Here is a 12162-nt window from a genome sequence, read left to right as displayed (position 1 = left end):
TGTTACTTGAAATTGTTAAACATAAAATTAAGAATTAAGTCATTAACAGTTTAGCAAATTATGGAGCTTTAAAATTAAATTTGTTAGTGGAATGTACTTAGGTTACACAAAACACAAAGGAAATTCAAGCCAGAGCGTTTAAGACTGCTAATTACACAGTATTTGTAGGAACATTCCTAGGTTCAATACTAAATAGATATTTCAGAAACATTTGCCAAGAAGAAAGTGAGTACTTAGACAAGGGAAGTGGTTGGTCACTTCACACAGTCGACGGTCTTATGTTGCGATGAAGTAAATTTAAACCTCTTGGAGGAAGTTCATTTATTCCATTGCCAAAATCTATTCAGGTCAAAAAACAGTCATTAACCCACACAAAGTAAACGATGAAGAATGTTTTAAATGGTCCATTCCATCTCGTTACGTTCAAGGAAGGAACAAACAAAGAATTGATTACATATATTTAGACTTAGTTAACAAATTTGATTTTTTTGTATCACATAACCAACACCATTAAAAGACATAAAGAAGTTTGAAAGAAAAAAATCCACCAGTCAGTATTAATGTTAATGGGTTAAATGAAAGCAGTGCAGTCTATCCATTACGAATATGTAAAACAGTTAAAACAAAACATTTTGATTTGCTACTATTTAGCAATACTCAAGGAACACAACTGATGTGATTAGCAGTGTCGCACGGAAGCTTGTCGAAACATCTTGCAACGGCTTCCACCAGACGCCATTGTTTTTTGCAGTGACGAGGCACATTTTCATTTGTCTGGCAACGTTAATAAGCAAAATTATAGTTATTGGAGTCAAAACAATCCCAATGAAATCCACGAGAGACCACTTCACAGCGAGCGTGTAACTGTGTGGCGCGCTATATTACGACTTGAAATCATCGGTCTATATTTCGTCGAAGAAGAAGGCGTTACAGTTACTGTGAGCTCACACAGGTATACTAACATGATTCAGATTTTTTTTAACCAGAATTGCAAGAGAGGGATTTTGAACATGTATGGTGCCAAATCTCATTCTGCTCGGTTAATAATGACAGTTTTGCGGTAGATGTTTCCTGGCAAATTAATTACGAAAGGATGACGTAAATGAAGAGGATTAAGCTCACGCTCGACGCGTATCGTCACATTTCAATTGCAACACCCTCGGAGACTACGCTGACTTGTATTTGAAAACAGACGTGTTGCTGTTGCTGGACGTCTTCGAGGGCTTTCGGGACCAGTGTCTGGAACACTACGACCTTGATTCAGCCCACTGGTTGACCTTAACCGTCGTTCGTTTGGGACATGATGCTCTTCAAAACTGACGTGACCCTGAATACCCTAAAGGACGTAGATGTGTACCTGTTCTTCGAGAAAGGGGTCCGGGACGGCTTGACCCAATGCGCAACACGACACGCTGTTGCCAATAATAAATATACCAACGCTACCACCGTAAACAATCCTTCAACATCAGCAGGTGGTAGCAGAAGCAACAACAAGAGGCGAATAAAAAATGGCGTCAGCTGAGACGGTCGGATAGTCACCTGCGACTAGTGTTAGTGCCATAGATAACAACATCAACAACAACAAAAGCAAATTTGGAGATTATATCATGTACTACGACGCTAACAATTTATACGGATGGGCCATGTCCCAGTCACTCCCGTACAAAGATTTCGAGTGGCTGTCGCATCAGGAAATAAGACGATTTGGTCATCGACGACATACCGGCAGACGGAGATGTAGGCTACGTCCTGGAGGTGGATTTGGAGTATCTACGAGACCCTCGGCTCCATGACCAACACCGAGACCTACATTCTGTCCGAGACCAATTGCCATATACGAATGACGTCCTCCGAACATACAGCGTAGACAAATCTGCAAAACTAACGGTCACCCTGTTTGATAAAGACGCATACGTAATCCATTATCGAGCACTTTTACAGGCGATGGACAACGGATTGCGTGTGCGTCGGATACATCGTGTTCTGCGCTTCAAGCAGCGAAAGTTGTTACAACCAATCTTATTTTGAAGTATAGCTCATCGTACCATATATGCATCATGACGAGCCCACTCTACGTCGTCCCGAGGCTGGGAGCACCAAACATGCTCTATTTTGTAACTCAGCTCTCCTCCTCTTCCAGCAGCTAAAGTAGAATTGGGAGTGCAGGGTGAGGGGAGAAGGGCGAGGTGCCTACTGCATATCGCGCAGTATGTACCCTACTACACCCTACTACTTATATACAAACATTTTGAAAAAGTTCATAGTGTTAGTATGAAATGGGAAACCTTGAATTTGATTCCGAAAAAGAGTTCCAAAATTGGTAAGAAACTATTAATAAGACAACAAAAAATTCATATGAAAAATCTAAAAACTTGTCAAACAACTGTTTTATATCAATGCAACCGGTGTGGCACTTGCCTACCAAAAGGGAAAGGTTGAATATATATGAAGCTAAAAGGTTCGTGCAAAATAAATTCGTCCTGTCCATCAGAAATAAAAGTGGAAAAGTCGGGACAGTCATTAAAAGTGAAATTTCATGCCCAACATATTGGCCATAAGAACCAATTAGAACATGTAAGGTTGAGTGTTGAAGACATAAGATCTATTGCGCTGAGGCTAAGCAACAAAGTGCTAAAAAAGAAATACTAAGAAGTATTCGACCTGATTCTGCAAATACTGCTATGAATAGAATCCAAATCCCAAACGCAGCAGATATTGATAATATTAAAGTAAGTTTAACGCTGCAAGATGATTGGCAGAAGCATAAGTATGATGTTACTGCAGAAGTACAAAAGCTTGGATAAATGAATTGAAAGAATCAAAGAGCACATCTGTGTTAGTTTATAAAGCTCAAGGTGAATTGGTTGATCACCTACCAGAGTTTGAGGAAAAAGATTCCGGAAGTACGAAAATTGGGTTTTAAAAAAACATGGAAAGGATACAGTTTGCGTTGACAGCACATTTGGTTTACATAAATATAACTTTCAAATGTACACAATTTTGACATTGGATGAGACAAGGGACGGGTTTCGAGTAGCTTTTATGTTCACCAATAGAAGCGATGAAAAGGCTTTGAAACTTTTATATTCAGAAATTCGAAATGCTACAGGTGTAATAAATACCAATATATTCATGTCTGATATGGACGAAACTTGATATTCAGTAAAAGTAAAAGTTATGGGTCACTCTAAAAAGCACCTCTTTTGTGCTTGGCACGTTATTAGTCCTTTAAAGAAGAGCATAAAAAAGAATATCACAAATACAGCAAAACAGGAAATGATGAAAAAAACGGTAACAAGTCTTGTGTATGAAAGAGACGAAACAACTTTTTGGAGAAAACTACAAAGTTTGCTTTATGAAATACGAGATGACAGCAACGCAGGGCTTTTCAAAGGCTACTTCAAGGAATATTATGTGAGAAATAACAGATTCAAACTATGGGCTAATTGTTTTAGACTTAATTGTGGTATCAATACGAACATATCATTAGAGAACTTCAATGTAATTAGAGACTAGGTATATGATCTTATAAAAAAAAGACTAAAGGTAAAATAACTACTAATCACTTTTAATGACTGTCCAGCCTTTTCCACTTTTATTTCTGATCGACAGAATGAATTTATTTTGCACGAACCTTTTAGCTTCATATACAGGGTGTTGAAAATGTCTGGAACCAACATTATATCTGGTGAGTGGTTAAGGAAAAACAACTGATATTTTGTGTACGGATATACTATGGTTTTACCTATCTTTTGGTGCCTTATGAAATTTTTTACCACTTATAGGGAACGTCCTGTGGAGGATGCAGTAAAAAGTTTTAATGGAAGCCTATGGTAAATGATACATCATTTTAAAGGCCATTTTTTTCTGAGTAAGGAGCCGCAAGTTTCATCTCAAAAGGACCACCCTAGCAAAAATGGCGACTGTTTGAAATTTAAAAACCCACTCATAGGGAACGTCCTGTGGAGGATGCAGTAAAAGGTTTTAATGGAAGCCTATGGTAAATGATACATCATTTTAAAGGCCATTTTTTTCTGAGTAAGGAGCCGCAAGTTTCATCTCAAAAGGACCACCCTAGCGAAAATGGCGACTGTTTTAAGTTTTTGAAAATAATTGAAAGCTTAATTGGTATTTATGTTAAAAATAAGGTTAGTAAAACAACACAAACAATTTAGTTAAATGTTTTTTTTAGTCACTTTTCAGTTCACCACGTTATAAACTACTGTACTTCGTAACTGGCTTGTAATAGCATTTAAAGGAAACAAATACGGACTATTTAAATAGCAATGTTTTTAAATTTCAAACAGTCACCATTTTTGCTAGGGTGGTCCTTTTGAGATGAAACTTGTGGCTCCTTACTCAGAAAAAAATGCCCTTTAAAATGATGTATCATTTACCATATGCTTCCATTAAAACTTTTTACTGCATCCTCCACAGGACGTTCCCTATAAGTGGTAAAAAATTGCATAAGGCACCAAAAGATAGGTAAAACCATAGTATATCCGTACACAAAATATCAGTTGTTTTTCTTTAACCACTCACCAGATATAATGTTGGTTCCAGACATTTTCAACACCCTGTATATTCAACCTTTCTCCTATCGAGTAAAGAATATTACATCTGTAGACGAATTAGAACTTGTGAACACACAGGACATTGCCCAGGTATTTCAGGACGACCCGGATGACCTACTTGAAACAACATCATGTCAGAGCCAGGACCTTCGGGGACGAGAACGGAAAAAACGCAAGAACAGGGAACCAAACGAAAATATGACTACTCAGACTCCGACTCCGGTGAAAGTGAAGAAGGGAAGACAGGATGGTCCAGCTCCAACTACTACGTCCAGAACAACCGTGACACAGTCTCAGGCATCAGTACAGGAGGCACATGGCTCGGAGAGTTCGCCACAGACAACCAACTCAGCAGGGATGCTGCTCAGGACATACCTCATGATTGTCGGCAGAATGATCTAATGGAAACACCACCTACTGCTGACAGTTCTAGATGGTTCTAGATTTACAGGTTAGATTTATGTGCACAACCCTCTCAGATGTAGCTCCTTTATCCTGAGTAGGGAGTAAATGAATGTTCTGGCACACGAAGTTTTGAGCAAAAACACTATCTTTTCTGGCACAGAGCTTTTTGTTCCAAAAGGCGAGTGCATTTACTTGAGGTTTTCATCTAGGTTTGTTGGATTATAGAGTAGTAGTAGAGCGCTTGCTGCGCAACCTAGTAGAAATATAACAAACTAATTGAGAATTAAGTTCACAATATGAATAGTAAAGCGCTCAACCTATCAGAAATATAATCAACCAATCGATCAAAAAGTTTATAAAATGAGATCAAGTGAGCAATTCCTTGGTTCCCTACCACTATGAGTCTAATACTTTGGAATTGAGCTATGATCCCTGATAAGCGTGCTCTAAACAGGTGTTATTATATTGCATTATTTGGTCATTGTAATTTATTAATGAGATTTCATTGTGGACAGACTATAATGTCTCAGCAAGACAACCAGCAGCAGCCTTAAGGAACCCTCCTGGTCACAATTTAAGACCTTTACCTGGATTTTCCTCTCCCATATCAAAGGCAATACGAACGTCAAGCTGATTCTAGCTCAGGACGACCTGTTCAGAGTGGGTTTGTTTCCTCAACTAGCTGGTCACCTGGTGATGCAACGATGTACATAGCACAGACAAAGTATGCACCGTCAGAGAGGAGTAGTGAGCCATTACAAGATCGTAAAGTAACATGTGGTCAGGATGAAGATGCTAAATTATTTGTAAGCTAATACAATTTTTTTCTTATGTTTCTGTACATAGAAGTGTCAGTACAATGGGGTAGTTGTAATTAATATCCTCCGACATTGGAGGATTCAGGGGAGAGATTCTGAGGATGAAGAGTACGTAGCAGAGGTAGTGGATAAGAAAAGTGTTGAAGAGATATATGGTAAGTTTTCCATTTCCTTGTAATACTTATCAGTCCTGGATTTTATTTAATGTAGGCTGTAAATAATAAGCTCGGAACCTACAACGTATAACGTTCCTGGTTGTGGGCTAAAGTATAGTTTTCCATAAACCCCATCCAATTACCAATGGGAGATATTGATGGAGAGTAAAGAAGAAATAGACGGTTTAAGTCGTCATGGAATTAGATGGCCTCCTGGATTGGTTGAAAAGAATTCACTTAGCTATACACACTTTATCAACCAAAAATAAATATATAGAGTTTATTAGAGCATTATTGTAAAAAAGTGGTCACAAACAATGTTTTTATTCAACATTTCCCTATTAGAGATATTTTTTACACAGTATACAAATACTATGGATACAAGCAAAGCCCCACTAGTTTTTCAAATTTTAATGGTATTTGTATCGTTTTACTGACTCAGCCTATCCAGAAATGAGCAACGGTCACAAACTCTAAGAACTAATGCCCAGTTGCCAGGCCAAGAACAAGATGCAGAACAGTATTACAAGGTGGCAATACACATTCCATTTTTGGATCACCTTATTTCTGAGTTGAACACCAGATTTTATTTCGTAAGTGATGTTTCACATCTGGGGGGACTAATTCCATCTAAATTTTCTAATCACACGGTTGAAGAAGTGTTGGAAGCTGCCAATATCTATGAGGACATTTCTGCTTCATCAACATAGTTATCCGCAGAGATTGGACATTGGCGGTAATAGTAGAAATCGACAATCACCAAGGGATCTTCTACAAAGTTGTGAAATTGCTTTGTCAGAGTGTAACAGAGACTCTTTCCCAAACGCAGCAATTTTATTGCAGATATTCGCTACGTTACCGGTAACAACTGCCTCGACCGAGCGGAGTTCTTCTTCACTGAGAAGAATAAAAACTTATCTCAGGTCAACCATGACAGAAGACCGTTTGAATGGGTTGCACTGGCTTATATACATAAGGAAAGGGAAATCTATATAGATTAAGTATTTCATCTTTTTAGTCAGTCAAATGTCAAATTGGGCCATCGAATAACTTATTCATAGTATTGTACTGTAAAAAAACATTTAAGTTTCTTTTGAATATGATTTTTTTTTACATTATTACTGACTTTCCTTTGACAGTCAACTTATTTCTTTGTTTTTAACTGCTACCCTTAAATTTAGGGTAAGAGTAAACCAGCTAAAACTTATACTTCTGCTTTAGACCTTTAATGACAAGGAATAATAAGTTATGCATTACCGGTAATGCATTATAGAGATGTATTAACTCAAACAAAACAAAACTGAAGTTTCGGGAAATAATACTTAAACACGAACACGAATAGTCACTATTGCACTAGAAACCATCCCGGAAAGTATTCCACACAGTCACAGTCTCGTCTTTTTGTTATATTTCTATTTATTCTTTTCTTTTTATTTTCGTCCTGAACTTCTCTGTTAGCATTTTTGTTTCTATTTTGGTCGGTTTGATTCCTTCGAAATTCGTGTTAAAAAGGCAATGCCCCATTTTTAGTTTCTATTTAACGGGTTCTATTCTACTGAAGATCACTTTTTGGTCACACATAATATTCACGTGCAAGTTGAAAAACTCAAATTCCCTTCTGTAGATACATTTTTTGCATAAAAAAAACTGAAAAAAACCTTCAACCTCAAAAATTGTGATGTGTATGTGTTACATACAGAAAAAGAGTCTCTACCAACAAGAGGTAAACGCCATTTAAAAATTATGGGAACATGTAAAATTGGAGCTTTCTGTCCAGCTAAAATGAAAGTTACAGTAAAATACTGGAAGACCAAACAGTAGAAGTACACTACACATCAAAACACGTTTAAACATAAATCAGAATTTAAGCATATTCATCTGACCAGGAAAGATAGGGAACTAATTGCAACTCAGATAGCAACAAAAATTCCGCACGATGAAATTTTGAAAGAGGTTAGGGGCAGTATATCTAATAATGCACTGAATCAAATACATTTGATGAACAAAAAGGATATCTTAAATATAGAGCAGAGTTTCAATCTCAACAGTGAATCGTTGAAACACCCCTTTGTTCCAGTCAGTGCGGATGCTTGGGTTGAAGAACTCAGGATATCTAGAGATGTCACACTGTTGACATACAAGCCTCAAGGGGTATCTAATAATGAATTGCCCCGACTTGATGTGGATGATTTTTCCTCATGTTTATGACACTCATGTGCTAAACAAATACAACTTTCAATTACATACTCCTCTGTTAATCCTAGACGAGTGCAGAGAAGGGCTCCCCTGCTCAATTTATTATGCAGATACATGTGTGGCGTCGATGATGAAGTGTAACAGAAAATCAGGATGATTTAATCATTGACGTTGAATATGAAACTGCTAACAAAAAGTAATTTCTATAACTGGATGAAATAAGCAGTGAAAATATGCCTGTTGCATGGTATAGTTCTTCATTAGATGAAAAAAGAAGGCTCTGATAAAAAATTTAAAGGTTAATTAAAGGCTATGATAGAAGATTCCATTGAAACTGAAGCAGTGTAGAATAGGCAAGTAACTACCTTGAAAATATTACTGTAGCCTACTTTTATTTTCCTTTCACCCATTATATATTTTAGATTATCCATTAGTTCAATTTAATAGAGTTTTGATGTATTGTACTTAGTAGAAGTAAAGTATTTTCTTGATGTTATAAGTATAATTAAATAATTTATTATTAAATGTTATAAGTATAATTGGTGAACTAGTAGGTCTTCCACATGTCTACTAATTACTACAACATGGATTCTAATAATTCATTTATGTCCTCAACCTCATATTTCATGACTAAAGATTTTGAGATATAAAATTTCTGTTTAGGTTGTTATATTTTTCAAACAGGTGTTATTATATTGCATTATATGGTCATTGTCATTTATTAATGAGATTTCATTGTGAACAGACTATAATGTCTCAGCAAGATAACCAACACCAGCCTTAAAGAACCCTCCTGGTCAGGATTTAAGACCTTTACCTGGATTTTCCTCTCCCATATCAAAGGTAATATGAACGTCGAGCTGATTCTAGCTCAGGGCGACCTGTTCAGAGTGGGTTTGTTTCCTCAACTAGCTGGTCACCTGGTGATGCTACGATGTACATAGCACAGACAAAGTATGCACCATCGAAGAGGAGTAGTGAGCCATTACAAGATCGTAAAGTAACATGTGGTCAGGCGGAAGATGCTAAATTATTTGTAAGCGAATACAATCTTTCTCTTATATTTCTGTACATAGAAGTGTCATGTACCATTGTACAGGATTGTAAAGGGTAGTTGTTCAAGACTTTTCCCCTTGATCTGCATTTAACATGTGTATATTTATTTATCATATGTTATTATTTAATCCTGTTTACTTTTTCATTACATTGTTTTTATTGCTCAAGTCAACATGGTTTCTTTTTTATAATTATAATTTTTCCATTTCCCAATCCAACATTTGGTCCTAATTCGCAGCCGGATGAAAACCTGGTAACTATATTCATTCCTTGTTAACATTACCCCATTTATAATCTAAATGTTATACTCAGTTCCCTTACAGTCCACTACTTATTTGTTTTTTTTAGCGAATTTCCCATATAGGGAATAAGCTATTACCGTAGTACTCATGGTAAGACCTGGACGCGGGACCGATTTTTTTTTTCGTTTCGAGGTCCCTAGAGACCAAAAACACCATCCGTTCAAATTCATATATATATATATATTTATATATTTATATATATATATATGTGTCCGTTAGCACGATAACTCAAGCAAAAATGATCCGATTTTGATGAAATTCGGTACAAACGTGTAAACCTACGTTTATTCGAACGAGTTCGCGATCCAGCATGATTGGACCATGGGAACGGGGGTTTACGGGGGGTTTTATGGGGTAAAAATAGGTTTTTCGCATTTTTGACCCAAAAAACATAAAATTTAGCAATTTCTTTCCAAACCATTTTGTAGAGCTTAAAAAAACAAATAATTTAGTATATTGAAGCGTTATTATGCGCCTAATGGTTACGGAGAAAATTCCAAAAAATTGTAAATTTAAAATTCCCATGTTATTCTTATGGAGAATAAGTAAACTGTTGTAGTTTGCTTGTTTATCAACATATTTTGATCAAATTTGAAAAATGTTTTTATTTCTTACTAACTATTAACATAAAAAAAACAGTTTTACCTCCCTGATGCAGCAAACCTAAGTGCTTGTTAAACTAATTCTATTTAAATCGGGAATAAATGTTATATTTTTAAGTAGACATTTCAGTGTAAATCAAATGGAAATTCGCTTAGTCTGCAGGTTTGCTGCGGCGGGGGTATTTAAGTTTACCTTATTATAATGTTTTTGGATTCAGATGAACAAATGAACTCTTTACTTACTTAAAATATTATTATTTTTTGTGCCAATCAATCAAACAAGCTCAAGTTTATTAATTTTTTGTGCACTTAATAGACTATACATTCCTCCTTTTAGTTAAAGACTTTATCGAAAGAAACTTATTATCTGTATCTTTGATGTACAATTCATTGTTTTGACTTCAAACTGAGATTTTGTGTTTACTCAAGACCTTTTTATATTGTGTGTGCTGCTGGTAAATTTTGTGTTCTACTACTACAATGGCTCCTAAAACTTCTGATTTTAAGTCATCTACATACACTCGCTCAACATCTCTAATTAAAACTCGTTTTAATAAGCTTAAAGATACTGTTGATGAATACAATACCTCAAAGGAACAACTCACCCCTATTCAAATTAACCAACTTAATGCTCATTTAAATGAAATTCGTAAAAGAAAAGAAGAATTCGATAACAATGTGCAACGGGTTTTAATCTTAGAAAAGAGGATCCTATCTCTGACGAGACATTGTCTCAAGACCTGGATGAAATTGAAAGTTTATTTTCTCATATCGAGGCTACTATTGAGATCTTAATGTCCCATCCTGAACCTGCAAATTCTGCTATCTTAAGTGACTCTTCTTCCGATACTCTTCACCAACTCGCTGACGACGAAGGTGACTACTTTCCCGAGGCAGCGCAAGTACTTAGAACGCAAACCTACGTTGACGACATCATCACTGGTGCGGATACTGAGGAAACAGCCTTGAAACTTCAAGATCAATTGGTCAACCTGTTACGAAGAGGAGGATTTAAATTGAGTAAATGGGTCTCCAACTCTGATCGTCTTCTACAAGCTTTCCCCAAGGAACATCTTGAGACTCCCGTCTTTCTCCAAGATTCTGAACAGCCACACTTCACAATACTTGGCCTACATTGGTCTCCCCACTCTGACTGCTTCACTTACAACCTTAACTTCCCTATGGACCCTCATCCATCAAAACGTTCGATCTTGAGCATCATAGCAAAAATCTACGATCCTTGTGGATTTCTCGCTCCCTGCATCATGCAAGCAAAATGTTTTATTCAGTTACTATGGACCACAGGCTTATCCTGGGATGATCCCCTGCCCACTAACCTCGCCGAAAAATGGCATTCATTCCTAATCGATACTCAATATTTATCTCAAATTTCTATTCCTCGAGCGTTACAGTTTTCCCTGTCATGCACCGTAGAATTACATGGCTTCGCAGATGCGTCAGAGAGTGGCTACGCATCTGTCGTATATTTCCGCTGTCAGATGTCTAATGGTGACACCATCATTCACCCAATAATCTCAAAGACTCGTGTCTCTCCTCTCAAAAGAGTAACTCTTCCTCGTCTTGAGCTTTGTGCTGCTCATCTTCTCGCGCAATTAGTAGCACATTGTCATTCTCTCTTCTCAGATAAAATTGCCATCAAAAATATCTATCTATGGAGTGACTCCTCGATAGTCTTGACATGGCTACGGACTCCACCCTACAAACTCAAGACATATGTAGCCAACAGGGTTTCTCAAACTCAAGAACTTGTTCCCATCGACTCTTGGCGACACATATCAAGTACTGATAATCCTGCAGACTGTGCGTCAAGAGGAATTTCTGCTTCCCTACTTGTCAACCATCCACTCTGGTGGACAGGCCCTCCTTGGCTTAAGCTCCCCATTTGTCATTGGCCTACCTCGCACTTCATTCCTGAGGACCTTTCTTCGTCAGAAGAAATCAAGAAGACACCTTTAGTTGTCCTTACATCAGCTCCTCCTTCTTTCTGCCTACTCATCGTGGAACAAACTCCAACGCATTGTCGCTCTTCTTAA

At 37.1% G+C, this 12162-nt stretch overlaps 1 protein-coding gene across 1 annotated transcript; it reads left to right on the top strand.

Annotated features, from left to right (window-relative positions):
* Positions 1-10902: 10902 nt before the first annotated feature.
* On the top strand, positions 10903-12162 carry LOC129005264 (uncharacterized). The gene has a single exon (XM_054434105.1). It carries the CDS (start codon positions 10903-10905, stop codon positions 12160-12162), a length of 1260 nt encoding a protein of 419 aa, XP_054290080.1.

This window comes from Macrosteles quadrilineatus, unplaced genomic scaffold (genome assembly GCF_028750875.1).
Source record: "Macrosteles quadrilineatus isolate MER2022 unplaced genomic scaffold, UCM_ALF_1.0 Scaffold_18__1_contigs__length_3160703, whole genome shotgun sequence".
NCBI lineage: Eukaryota > Metazoa > Arthropoda > Insecta > Hemiptera > Cicadellidae > Macrosteles > Macrosteles quadrilineatus.
Note: the sequence above shows the minus strand (reverse complement) of the source record. Positions and strands in the feature narration are given on the sequence as shown.